The sequence below is a fragment of the Macaca thibetana genome, chromosome 11 (genome assembly GCF_024542745.1).
Source record: "Macaca thibetana thibetana isolate TM-01 chromosome 11, ASM2454274v1, whole genome shotgun sequence".
Lineage (NCBI taxonomy): Eukaryota > Metazoa > Chordata > Mammalia > Primates > Cercopithecidae > Macaca > Macaca thibetana.
In genome coordinates this window covers 93,706,378-93,721,256 of record NC_065588.1, presented here as the reverse complement: position 1 = coordinate 93,721,256, position 14,879 = coordinate 93,706,378, and the positions used below count along the sequence as shown (strand labels likewise).

General features: G+C 38.9%; 1 protein-coding gene across 1 annotated transcript; it reads left to right on the top strand.

Moving 5' to 3' along the window:
• Positions 1-2,516: 2,516 nt before the first annotated feature.
• Positions 2,517-3,376, top strand: LOC126930135 (NADH dehydrogenase [ubiquinone] flavoprotein 2, mitochondrial-like). Its single transcript, XM_050746825.1, is given in 1 exon segment — positions 2,517-3,376. A coding segment is annotated over 1 exon segment (750 nt). The 5' UTR covers positions 2,517-2,570; the 3' UTR covers positions 3,321-3,376.
• Positions 3,377-14,879: the final 11,503 nt, after the last annotated feature.

Sequence of the window (14,879 nt, the reverse complement as noted above, 5' to 3'; positions counted from 1 at the left end):
TCTTCACATTTAAATGGCTGATTCTAATTTCCCCACAAGCACTTTATAAAGCTTTAACTAACATTATCTATTTCTTCCACAAAATTACATGTATTTTCATCTCTTTGTGAAGCCTGTTTTCTAATTGGTTTCGTTTATTTAGCTTATCTCTCCAATTTTCTTCTTTTATAGTCATTTTTCATAACTCTCCTTATTGTGCACTTTTAATCATGGAAATGCACCTTGGTTTAAATGGCCTGAAGATAAATATTGAAAATGCATATGCGAAGAGTCTAAACTTGATTACCTAATGGTTTGGGTGAGGATAAAAGGAACATGAAGATAAATTGTTACTAGCCAGATTTAAATACATAACAGGCCTTGGCATTTACACTCCCATATCCAACGCCTACAATGTCCTCTCACCACCTATCTTTCTCAAGGTTAGAAACAGGAAAGTAATCTGAGATGCATTTTTCTCCCTGGTCCAAATGTTAGTTTTCATTTGTCGAAGTCAGTCTCTTCACACATGGGCTAGACCATTTATAAATCAGAAGTTGTTTTGAGCAAAGACAAATGAAGTTCAAGAACCACTTAATAGTTCCACCAATACCCTTTCACATTGTACAATTTTCAAATCACCTCTACAATCAATACTTTCTTTAATCCATTGATGCTCAATAAAAGGGGTTAATATAACAAGATCAAAAGCAAAAAAAAAAAAAGTTGGTTGATGACATTTTGAGCATAATTTATTAACATCACTTCTTAAAATCCTAAACAACGTTTTTCTACAATTGAGCCGATCTCAATCAGTAATTTGCAACATGATTCTCTTCAGAACATGGTGCCATGATTAAAGTTGAAATCTTCCTAATTCAAAATCTGCCTTATAACAGCAGGCAAAATTAAAGTACAAGACCCATTTATCTTCATTTAAATAGTTGGCAGATCTTCTTTTTATTTCTTTGGAGGAAGAGACTCTCATAAGAAGGATACATCATATTCACAGAAAACAGATATTCTTGCATCTGGTTCTGGGTTGTTTATAAATCAACATTTAAGTCTCCTTGCCTCTAAACTAAACACATTCCAGTCCAGCTCTTTAGGCCTCCCTCTACATGTTAGCCTCTATTAATGTTTACACCATTTGCCCTTTCAAAGCTCAGAGAACCCCAACTCAATCCAATGCTCAATTACACACATGCATTCTTTACCTGTGGGCTTCACTAGGATTTTACTAGTGGCCATTGCCGTTTGAATGGAATAGAAGGATCATTGGGTATTTGCATAAACTGTATTAAAACCTGCATGCATTTGCCTAAATCATGATATCTAATCAAATGCGGTTTTAAAATTGAAATTGAATTCTGGTTATCTCCTGGGGTGCTATATTCCTAAAACGGGTTATCAACTCAAACAACTGGGGAGAGGATACAGACAGATAACATAAAGGAGCAGAACAGGCCAGAAACCAAGTGTGAAAAAAATAAGATAGGTGGAGACTGTAGTGGACAAGGACAGAGCCTTAGCAATAATTACTGAGCCAAAGAAAATATATCTCTGAGTGACAGGCAGCTAGAGGATACAGGTCTACAGCTCTTATAGCTATCTGAGCAGAAATTGTCTCTGAACTCCTCCCACAAACACGATGACCCATTTATACAAGGGTGGTTTTATCAGGAACCCATACTTCCCTTATGCTAAGTCATCTGTATCTACTAGAAACACCTAAGGCACTTAGATTTCAACCAGTTTGGAAAAGCAAGTAGCTTTGACCCCAATTTGGGTGGGAGATAGAAACTAAGTGTTAGGTTGTAAAAAGGAACTCTTTCCTTGGGGATCCTAGACTGGCCAAGATTTATGGAATGGACCCTTCCATAGCAGCCATGTCTCTCAGGGAGAGGATTGCAAGATAAAATATAAGACACCCTGTTACATTTGAATTTATGTGCTGTCAATAAACAACACATAATTTGTTAGTATAAGTATGTCCCAAATATTGCATGGGTTATACTTATAGTAAACTATCTTTGTGCATCTGAAATTCAAATTGAAGTAGGCATCCTGTATTTTTATTTGCTAAATCTGGCAACCCTGCCCAGGACCAGCACTTCCTTGGGGGGTTCCAGGTCCTCTTGTCTCACATGACAGTAATGGGTAGACAGGGAAGTCACTGGCAAGAGCAGTGGAAGGGGGTAGTGCTTGGACTCTAGAATCAACTTAACTGCTTGGGTTCAAAACCCAGCTTCACAATCTCATGGAAACGTGGTTAATTCCTATACATCTATGTTAGTTTCCCAATCTACAAAATCAGGATGACAGTAAACACCTTATTGCATGCAGCTAGTGCTAAGAAGAAATGGGACAACCCATATTCAAGTGTGAGACACCATGTTTGGCACACTATAGGCACTCAGTAAATGCTAGCTACTGTGATTAAGCCTGAGGGACCTCCCACAGGTTGCCTTATCTGGTACAGAAGGCAATCTACCTGCTAATTAGGATGGCTTTCTAGCAAACATTTAAAATTATCTTACTGGGGATTCTCGCCTGGCGCGGCCGGGGAAAGGTGAACAGTGTGGCCCGCCATGTTCTTCTCCGCGGCGCTCCGGGCCAGGGCGGCTGGCCTCACCACCCACTGGGGAAGACATGTAAGGAATTTACATAAGACAGCTATGCAAAATGGAGCTGGAGGTGCTTTATTTGTGCACAGAGATACTCCTGAAAATAACCCTGATACTCCATTTGATTTCACACCAGAAAACTATAAGAGGATAGAGGCAATAGTAAAAAACTATCCAGAAGGCCATAAAGCAGCAGCTGTTCTTCCAGTCCTGGATTTAGCCCAAAGGCAGAATGGGTGGTTGCCCATCTCTGCTATGAACAAGGTTGCAGAAGTTTTACAAGTACCTCCAATGAGAGTATATGAAGTAGCAACTTTTTATACAATGTATAATCGAAAGCCAGTTGGAAAGTATCACATTCAGGTCTGCACTACTACACCCTGCATGCTTCGAAACTCTGACAGCATACTGGAGGCCATTCCGTAAAAGCTTGGAATAAAGGTTGGGGAGACTACACCTGACAAACTTTTTACTCTTATAGAAGTGGAATGTTTAGGGGCCTGTGTGAACGCACCAATGGTTCAAATAAATGACAATTACTATGAGGATTTGACACCTAAGGATATTGAAGAAATTATTGATGAGCTCAAGGCTGGCAAAATCCCAAAACCTGGGCCAAGGAGTGGACGCTTCTCTTGTGAGCCAGCTGGAGGTCTTACCTCTTTGACTGAACCACCCAAGGGACCTGGCTTTGGTGTACAAGCAGGCCTTTAATTTATATTGAACTGTAAATATGTCACTAGAGAAATAAAATATGGACTTCCAATCTAAAAAAAATAAAAATAAAAATAAAATTATCTTACTAATATGACAAATATTTATTTAGCATTTCTTATATGTCCCCTTTGTTGGGGAAAATATAATTTAAAATTCAAATTTGGAAAAAAATATGGTTTTAAATTTAAATACAAGGTTCTAGAAATTCTTAGGGAAGGTTACATTAAACTCATAGGATAGACAATCAGTTCTTCATTTGTATCTCAGTCCTATTTGTTTATTTTGTCTTCCCATCTCTCTTCTTTATCTTATCAGAAGGCAAATGTAAGAGCAACAGATAGTTACTTATTTTACCCATGAGACAGAGCAGGATGCTTTCTCCATGACAAATGATTTAGTTGCCCTTCAGACACCAACCCTCCTAACACACACACACTCATCCACCTGTCCTACCTCTATCCCCTACCCTGGAACTGTGTGTGTCTTAGGGAATTATTGTTCTCCTCTTAACTTAATAATCTGGAAATGCAGACAGAGCAGTTAAGAACCTGCTCAAGGGGGCACACAGGAAGCCAGTTGGAGAGCTGAAATGAGACCAACCCAGTTCTTGGCTCCCTGCCCAGTGCTCTGTCCAAGACACCATAGTGGAAACCTGGGTTTGCTGAATAGGGGCCCCGTGGTTGCTAGGGCAGAGGATGAAGCCAAAGTTGGAAAACTCTTATGACGCTCCCCATGGCGATTAATCTGTTTGAAGGTCTGGGCTCTGAACCTTGGATTCCAGGTCTGCATTCCTTCATAAAACCTCCTGTTTTGAAAGCCACAGTCAATGACCCTGTGGATTTAACTAGATGCATTCTTACAAAGCAGAGTCATAAAGGAAAGCTCCTAAGTGATTGGAATCTGCCAACATGCTGTCTTGTGCCCCTAGCTCCCAGTATGGGGGCCTGGGAGAGGAGAATCCCACGCCAAGTCAATTTTCACTGCTTGGGCTACCAGTGTGGAATGCTGGGCTTCCTTAGAGGCATGGCTGTCATTTTGGATGCTCTTCTTAATGAAGGCTTAGGCAATAATCTAAAAGGTCAGTGCTTGCTCCTGCGGTGCTGGTGGCCACGCTGAAATCGCATATCCACAGTTGGTAGGGTAGGGTCTGTTTCAGGCAAGATGAAACTCATATCTCTTTAACCTGATAAAAGGAAATCTATATGCATTTTGCTTTTAAAAGCTTCAAAGTCTTTATCCAGTTCAGTGAATAAGCTAAAGGAAAGTCAAGTGCCACAGCATCCTAGAAAGGAATCTGTAACATCCCCCACTGCACCCCCTGCTCTTATTAACTGTTTTTATGAGAACTAAAGAAAAACAAGAACAAATGATCAAATGATTCTGGTTTAGAAAAGAAAATGGTCTCCATCTTGTTTGAGGATCTCCAGAAAGGTACTTCCCAGGAAAGGTTGCTATATTTATCCTACTGAAACAAGTTCCTTTGGGTTGTTCAAGTTTATTTATTGATCTGCCTCATATCAGCTATATGCCCATGGCTGAGATAGCACCACTACTTAGAAGGACATTGGAACCATAACTCTATGATGATAAGCCCTTCTATTTTAGATACCTGTGCTTAATTACGTGTAACATAATTTGGAACTTTATGAAATAAAGCCCAACTAGTAGACTCATGGTTTTTACCAGCCTAGTCCGCATTTCACTGTAGCCTGATAACATTTCAATTTTCCTTTTGGAAAGTGTGCTTCCTCCCTTATTATCAATCTGTGTGGTTAAGATGAGGTTGATCCCCCATCTGCTTTGAGGCACATAACCTCAGCTTAGGTAATCACCATTTTCCTTCCCTCTTGCCAGAATAGTTGACTCCATATTGTGCCTGAGACCCAGCTCAGGCCAACTAGAGTCAGCCCTAGAACTTTTCTAGAACCATAAGGAAGGTGGGACTCTCTTCCCACTGGGCTTGCAAGGCTGGAAGATCATATGTGCCCCACCCAAAGGGAAAGTAAGCCTGACTAAAAATAAAGAAAGTCAGAGAGTATCTGAGCTGAGCAATGTAGACATTGATTTCTATTGATATTGCCCACACACTTACAGCCAATTTTACAGCAAGTCAGTAATGCTCCTGGTGTTTTCAGGAACAAGAGCCAAGGCACCCTGCCTTTTGGCTTAAGCCAATTTGGATTGGGTTTTCATTACTTGCACTGGAACGATTGTTGATAATGGTGTAAAAAAAGTTTTGTTGAGAATTCCCAGGTTCAAACTGTATAATGAGAATTATATATACCAGGGACTACACATACTCATACGTATAAGCAACTACAAAGATCTGCATGGATTCTGTTATTAGTCTCTGCTTCCTTCTCACCAAAGTGTAGAAACAGCTACTAACTTTTCTCCCATCCCCTTAACCAAAACAGTTCAGCAAATAATTTTTACTCCCTCTTCACTGTCTCCTTCATTAACATTGTCATAGGCAACTCTAACAGCTGAAATTTTGTTTGTTTGTTTTGGTGGAGGAAGTTGGTTTTATTTTTTACTTTAGTTTTTTTTTTTTTTTTGGCTTCCTATTATTAATGTATGTCAGGGATCAGAAGACTATGGCCCATTTCTTATTGTTGTAAATAAAGTTTTATTGAAACACAACTACACTCAATTTATAGATTGTCTATGTCTGCTTTAATACTACCAGGGCAGAGTTGAGTACACACAAGTACTCATTATATTTTGCTTCACTTTATTGCAGTTTGCAGATATGGTAATTTTTTACAAATTGAAAGTCTGTGGTGATCCTGCACTGAGCAAATCTATGAGCACCATTTTTCCAACATTGTGCTCACTTCATGTCTCTGTGCCACATTTTGGTAATTCTTGCAATGTTTCAAATTTTTCTTTATTATTATATCTGTTATAGTGATCTATGATCAATGATCTTTGATGTTGATATTGCAATTGTTTTGGAGTGCCATGAACCATGCCCATATAAGACAGCAAACTTCATCATAAATGCTGTACATATCTGACTACTCCCCTGAGCAGCTGTTTTCCCACATCTGTCTCCCTTTCCTCAGGTCTCCTTATTCCCTGAGACACAACGATATTGGAAATTAGGCCAATTAATAACCCCACAATGTCCTCTTAGTGTTTAAGTAAAAGGAAGAATTTCACCTCTCTCGTTTCAAATTAAAAGCCAAGATAGGCCAAAAGCTAGGTCTCTTGTGCCAAACAGGTAGCCAAGCTGTGAATGCAAAGGAAAAGTACTTGAAGTAAATTTAAAGTACTACTCCAGGGAATATATAAATAAGAAAGAGAAATGACCTTATTACTGATATAGAGAAAGTTTTTGTGGTCTGGACAGAACAAACCAGTTATAATGTTCCCTTAAGCCAAAGTCTAATCTAGGGCAAGGACCTAACTCTCTTCAATCCTGTAAGGGCTGAGAGAGTTAAGGAAGCTGCAGAGGAAATGTTGAAGCTAAGAGAGGTTGGTTCATGAGGTTTAAGGAAAGAAGCTGTCTCTATAATATGAAACTGCAAGTTGAAGCAGCAAGTGCTGATGTGGAAGCTGCAGCAAGTTGTCCAGAAGATTTAGTTAAGATCATTTATGAACACAGCTATACTAAACAACAGATTTTTAACTGTTTTTAGACTAAACAGTTTCATATTGGAAGATGACACCATCTAGGACTTTCATAGCTAGAGAAAAGTCAATGCCTGGCTTCAAAGTATCAAAGAAAGGCTGATTCTTTTTTTTAGGGGCTAATGCAGATGGTGATTTTAAGTTAAGCCAATGCTCATTTGCTATTCTGAAAATCCTAGAGCCCTTAAGAATTATGCTAAGTCAACTCTGTCTGTGCTCTATAAGTGCAACAACAAAGCCTGGATATTAGCACATATGTTAACACAATGCTTAACTGAATATTTGAAGCACACTGTTGAGGCCTACTGCTTGGAAAAAAAAAAGATTTCTTTCAAAATATTACTGCTCACTGACAGTGTACCTAAGAGCTCTGATGAAGATGTACAAAGAGATTAATATTTCCACGCCTGCTAACACAACATGCATTCTGCAGCTCATGGATGAAGGAGTGATTTTCACTTTCAAGCCATATTATTTAAGAAATACATTTTGTAGGATTATAGCTTCCATAGATTGTGATTCTCCTGATGGATATGAGTGAAGCAAATTGAAAACCTTCTGGAAAATATTTGCCGTTTTAGATGCCATTAAGAACATTTGTGATTTACAGGAGGTAAAAATATCAACACTAACATGAACCTGGAAAAAGTTAATTCCAGTCATCATGGATGATTTCAAGGGGTTCAAGACGTTTGTGGAGGAAGTAACTGTAGATGTGATGTAAGTAGCAAGAGAACTAGAATTAGAAGTGGATCCTGAAGATTTGGCTGAATTTCTATAATCTCATGGTAAAGCTTGAATGGATGAGAAGTTGCTTCTTATAGATAAGCAAAGAAAATAGTTATCGAGGTGGACTCTCCTCCTGTTGAAAATGTTGTGAACATTGTTAAATGACAATAAAAGGTTTAGAATATTAAATAAATTCAGTTGATAAAGCAACAGCAAGGTTTAAGAGGATTGCCTCCAAGTTCAAAGGAAACTCTACTGAGAGTGAAATGCTATCAAACAGCATGAAAGGCAACAGAGAAATCTTTCATGAAAGAAAAAGTAAATCCATGCAGAAAACATCATTGTTGTTTTATTTTATAAAATTGCCACAGCTACCCCAACATTTTGCAACCACCATTCTGATCAGTCAGCAGCCATCACTATCGAGGCAAGATCCCCAACCAGCAACAAGATTATGACTCACCAAAGGCTCAGATGATTATCAGCAATTTTTAGCAATAAAGTATTTTTAAATGAAGGTAGGTACATTTTTAGACATAATGCTATTGCACACTTATTAGAGTACAGTATAGTGTAAACATAACTTTTATATCCATTGAGACACAAAGAAAAATTTGTGACTCACTTTAATACAATATTTACTTTATTGCTGTGCTCTGGATTGAACCTGCAATATCTCTGAGGTATGCCTGTAGTTGCAACTGAGACCATAAAGCCTGCAAGGTCTAAAATATTTACCATCTATCCCTTTATAGAAAAAGTTTCTTGACCTCTGACCTTGATTATTAACCTGAAAATGACCGCAGCCCTTAGAACATTTGTTTTTGTGTGTGTGTTTACAATGTCATTGTACCTTTATTTTCTTTACAGTCAGTATTCATTTGCATGCTATGGTGATGAGAGGAGGAAGCTTAAACTTCTTTAGATAAGAAAAGTCACTGCCTACTTAGAATGGAAATGGAAGCCCTAAAAAAAGGATTTTCTTCTCATTTCTCTCACCACAATATGAAGAAACATAAATGCCATCTGTGCCTCATAGTCTGTTGACAATGTGGCACCATACTCTACACTATCCCCTATATCTCATAGGCTAAAGGCCTGGAAACTACATTTACAAGAAGTCCTTATCAACATGTTTCCAGGTTATATTGCACCAGTAAAAGGAATTTCCATGATATGTAGAAGGTAGAGGAGAAACAAGGTGATACTAGTGATCTTTCAGAAGAGGCAGACAACTGCATGAGCTTTAGCCAGTGGATGAAAAGTTTTGCAGTGGTCTCTGAAAAATCACCAAATTTGGTGTTCCAGGCAGTCATGACATCCTGTGAACTTCAGAGGGAACTTGAGAGCTAGCAGAGCTTTTTTCTGGCCTTTCAGAATGCATCTGGTTCATCAGTGGTTTTATATGCCTCCAATCCTCTATTGTAAAACCCTTCCTGCTAGAAATACCTAGAATGATTTGTTTTCCTGTCTGATCCTTGCTTAATATAAGGTGATATTCTCTGGGTGACACAATTAAATATTCCTTTTAGGCCAAGAAGCCATGGATAACTGTGCTATGGTTTCTTAATATCCCTGCATGGTAAGTCAGTATACCAATGTTCAAACTTATTAGGTGACTAATTCTAGTGATTTACCAATCAATCCTTGCTGGTAAGTATGTAATTAATAAATGCCCATTGTTGCCATTGTTATAGTTTTTCAGGCAGTAGGTGTGGTTTGTACAAGGATGCAAAGTTGGTACTGAATGTTTGCAAGGAACAGAGGGTGGATTAGGGTCACTGAGGCATGAGTCCCGGGAGAACTGTAGAGGACGATGATAGTTGAGAACATTTTATGCTACACCAAGGTATTTAGAATTAATATGACTGCCTGTTTCCTCAGCCTCCTGGAAAGACATAAGAAAAGTAAATTAATGTACAAGCCAGTTGGCATTTGTCATATTTTCAGGAACGCTCAAAGTGACATCAAACTAAAGATCATGGGAATGGTGAGCTGTGTGTAGAGCCTTTGCATACAGCAGTGACAAAAGCAAAAGCTCTTCACTGATTTCAGGAAGTGGATTCTAGTGCAGCTGCAGCCACAGCTGGCTGAATGACCTTGGCTGAGTCATCCCTAACAAGGCCTTTGTCCTTTCCTCCACAAAAAGAACTGGACAACATCAAAGCATTTTTGTTTGGTTTGGTTTGGTGTTTTTTTGTTTGTTTTGTTTTGTTTTGAGGCTATAATTCTATTATCTATGGCTAAGAAGGAATTGACTCAACGGAGAGTCTCAGGAGCTAAGGGCCAATTAAAGCAACAGAAGCAGGAATTTCATCCAAAGCACAGTTCTTTCTACCCCTTAATACATTATCACAGAATCAGACTTGTTCAATAGACACCAGCAAAAGGCCAAGGAATCCATCAAAATAACTCCTCCTCTTCCCCTTTTATCCTGCTGTTAGGTCTACCACTAATCTCTTTCTCTTTTGTTCCTTTTCCCCTTTCTCTCTTTCCCACTCTTTCTCTCTCTCTTTCCTACCGTCCTTCCTTCCTTCATATATACAGGAAGACCTGGCTATGGGTGGAGAGGGAGAAAGCTAAGCATACAGGGGAATTACTGAAAAGAAAACAGCCTTTGTCTTCTTATGAGCCTCTGGTTTTCCTTCTGCCAGGTGTACACAGACATCACTGTCACTGTCAACTCTGCTTTTCTGTAGAGAAGAGGAAGAGAGGGACAAGAAAAAGGATGGTAAGGATGCTGACATGCTCTGTTAGGAAAATTTTAAAATTCATCTGGAACAGAATCTGTTGGAATAGGGATCTCCTCTACAAAGGAATCATATTGTCAGATACTTTCCAAACTGTGACTTTTATAAAAAATCAAGCCATGTGAGAGGTTTTCCCATTTTCTAGTCATTTACAATTGATTTATACTAAGCATTATCTCTTTTTGGGAGTGAGGTGTCAAACTAAAAAGCATTATGTATTTGAGATATCAAGCAGCCATGGAATTACCAGCAGAGATTTAACACTTGATTCCAAATCCTTCCTTCACAAAGGCAAACTAAGCTTTGGTGTTTTAAGTCAGCCAAGTCCTTTTAATTAAGAGGAAAAAAAAGTCTATGTTTTATCCATTCCCAATCCTGCATTTCTCTGTACAGTTTATTCATTTATTTACAAACATTATTAGTGACCATGTATTCTGCTCTGCTTGGGAGGGCTGCGTGGATGTCATCTGTTTAGTGTCTCTCTAGAATTCACTGTTTTGATAAAATAGGATATTCTGCATTTATGAGCATCAAAAGGGACTTCAGCAAGGACTTAAAATTAGACTTGCCAGCTGTGTGCTCCGGGCAATAGGAACTCATAGGCCTGTCTCACTGTCCCCCGACTCTGACTGTCCTTGCCTAAGCCAGACAAATAATTTCAATATCTCAATCTCTTGCTTTTTAAATATTTAGAAAGCAGCCCTGTGGTCATCCAGATCAGCCAAGGTTTCTAAGTGGAATCCACAGTTAAGCCAAGAAAGGAAGAATATTTGCAATTAAGAACATCGTAACAGACTATTTCTGGAGGGAATACTGGGTTGTAGATCAGGAAAATGTACCACATCATCACCCTGACTACCATTTCCACTACTATATGCCAGACACTAGGCCAGCCAGGGATTTCATACATGTTAATTCATTTGATCTAAATCTCAGAACCAGGTGCATACACTCATTTTACAGATGAGGAAAACTGGCTTCATAGAAATGAATGACTTTGCCCAAGGTCATATAGCTACTAAGAAACTGAGTCAGAATCAGAAGCTAGATGTGAAATCAAAACTTGCCTATACTAAGGCTTTGTGCAAATTAGAAAAATGTGGCCGAGTGTACGTGGCTTGGCGCATAGACTATGTCTATGTACTAATTTAAACAAAGTGCCCCTTTCCTTCAAGGAGATGTTGCCCTAGTCCAAAGTGCATGGCTGGGTACATGATACACTGACTATTGTAGAGTGCTCACCCACTCCTCAGCATAGTGCCTTTGTGAAGGGTACAGCCTGAACAATTCTTCATGGCAGGCCAGATGTGTCTAACCTCAGTGCAATGATTAATGCTATATGTCAACTTAGCTGGGCCATTATCTTAGTTAGCCTGGGCCACCATAACAAAATACCACAGACTGAGTGGCCTAAACAACAGAAACTTATTTCAGGTTGGGAAGTCCAAGATTAGAGTCCTCCCATGCTTATCTCTGATGAGAGCTCTCATCCTGGCTTGCAGACAGTCGCCTTTTCATTGTGTTCTCATATGGTAAGGTGAGGAAGGACAGCTTTTGTCATTTCAATCTTCTTATATGGACACTAATTCCATCATGAGGCCTTACCTCATGACTACATCTAAACCTGATTATTTCCCAAAGGCGCTACCTCCAAATACCATTAGCTTGGGGGTTAGAATTTTAATGTTTGAATTTTGAGGGGGACAAATACATTCAGTCCATAACAGCCACAGTGCCCTGCTATTTTATCAAACACTCTTCTGGATGTTTATGGGTTTTTTGGGGGAAGGTATGTGTTAAACATATAAATCAGTGAACTTTCAGAAAAGCAGATTATCCTGCATAATGGGGGAGGTGGTTAGTTGGGGGACTCAGTCATCCAGTGAGTTGAAAGCCTGAATAGAACAAAGACTGACCTCCCCCAAGCAAGAAGGAATTCTGCCAGTAGGTGGCCTTTAGATTCAACCTGCAACTCTTTCCTGCATCTCAAGCCTACCCGTCTACCCCAGATTTTGGACTTACCAAGCCTCTGCAATCACATAAACCAATTAAAAAAACCTCTCTCTCTCTCTCTCTCTCTTTCTCTCTCTCTCTCTACATACACACACACACACACACACACACACACACACACACACACAACACAAAAAAAACAAAAAAAAAACCCACGCTGTTGCTTCTGTTTCTCTGGAGAACCCTAATACATCTAGAATCTAGGCTCTTCTTATAACTTCAAAGTATTTCTTGACAGCCACGTGAGAGGATGACCAGAGTGCAAATAAGAAAATTTTTAGCTGGTTGAAACCTTTTACTGAAAGAGGACCAATCAGTAAAACGAAGTCAATGCAGAAGGAAGTCTTCATGACATGCTTCAGGGCTCCATACTTGGTTCTGTCCTATTCAACACTTCTGTCAGTGACTTATAATGTAGGATCATGCAAATCCAATTTGAGGATGAAATGAAGCCAGGAGGGATAACTAAAATGACAGAGGACAGGATCAAGATTTTGACAGGTTAGGTTACTGTACTGAAAGTAATAAGATGGATAATGATAAAACCCTACATTTTAGATTTTTAAAAGTCAATAGATATAGCACAGCTATAGGCATATTTTAAAGGGTGTAGCTCAATTTTGTTTTTCTCAAGTTCAAAATGAGTTAAGAATGTCACGTAGCTCCTTTAAAATGTTCACAGTATTGAAAACAAAAAATGAAAATATTACTGCATCCCAGGTGTCTGTCCTTCTGTAATGTGCATAGGTCTAAAAAACATCAGAAATATCACTACCAATTCTAAGAGGGACATGGTACAATAAAGCACTGAAGGTAATACGGTTTGTCTATGTCTTCACCCAAATCTCATCTTGGATTGTAGCTCCCATAACTCCCACATGTTGTGGGAGGGACCTGGTGGGAAATAATTGAATCATAGGGGTGGGTCTTTCCCATGCTCTTCTTGTGATAGTGAGTAAGTCTCACCAGATCTGATGGTTTTGTAAATGGAAATTCTCCTGCACAAGCTCTCTCTTTGCCTACCACCATGTAAGACATCCCTTTGTTCTTCCTTCATCTTTCACCATGATTGTGAGGCCTCCCAAGCCATGTGGAACTGTGAGTCAATTAAACCTTTTAACTTTATAAATTACCTAGTCTTGGGTATGTCTTTATTAGCAGCGTGAGAACAGACTAATACAGAAGGGAAGACATTAGACATGTTTAGAAATTATTTTAAATGAACAGCAATGTAAAGAACAGAGGAAAGAGATAACAGATGAGAAAATATCTGAAGGAAGATGAAGAGGAAACTTAAATCTTCAAGTACTAAAAGAAAGAAGAACCAATCTTTTTTTGTGCACTTCCAAACAGTAGAACTGAAACACCAATATAGAAATTTCAGGTCCAGATAATGAAAGGCTTTCTAAACATTGAATGTAGCTGACAAGAAACCTGGGATACTCTGTAAAAAGGGGAGGTTCTCCTGGCTGAAAGTATCCAAGTCAGGCTATGTGATCTCCTTATCCTGTGTCTTTCTAAAATGGACAGACCATGTCAATAGCATCCCCCTATTCCCTCTGCTTTATAAAACTAACAAAAGGGATAGGAAGTGAATTTGGCATGACCTGTTCTTGGTGAGCCCTTCCTGATCTCAGGAATCACCTACTTCTTTTCTAAGTGATCGCAATTTGGTTAAGAATTTTCCTAGGGCATTGAGGTCAATTTTACCAATTATTATTTTGTAATTAAATATTTGTGTTTTTAAAGTATTATTTCCCAATGATCAAAAGCATTAATAAGTACCACTATTATTTTCACCATCATTTTTATTACTATGCTAGTCATTTTGATGGTTTAAATACTTAATCTCATTTAAACCTTGCAAAAACTATCTGATGCTCAGAGACCTTGGGTTGTCTCTAATCAACAGGACACTGGTTTGCAAAAAAGCAAAGCTAAGAGTTAAACCCAAATCCATCTGATTTCAAAGTCCCTGCTCTGAACTGCTATATTCTGCCTAACCCCACAAATGCCAAATTTATCCTTATTCTCCACTGTGCTTTCTTAACATTGTTATCTACGGGGCCTTTCTGCCTTTCCTCTGTGCACCCTACAAAATCCAGCTCCGAAATAAAGTCTGCTCACCCTGATTAGCTCAGCCTACAATGACCTTTTCTTTCTGTATTAGATATTTTTAGTTCCTGTTACAAGTAATGGAAACTTGAATTGAGCTAGTTTATGCAAAAACAAGAGAATGTATTAGCACAGAAGAACAAATAGCAGAAAAGAAAGGGGTAAATCCACTCTTGGAATACAAAAGGAACCAGAGACCAGTGCCCACAAACTTGCCTTCATCTTTACCTCTGTGTATCTCAGCTGCCTTCTCTCAGTCTGGTCTTCACCAGGCTGGCTGCCCCAGGCAGTTCGTATCCTTAGTTTCAATTCC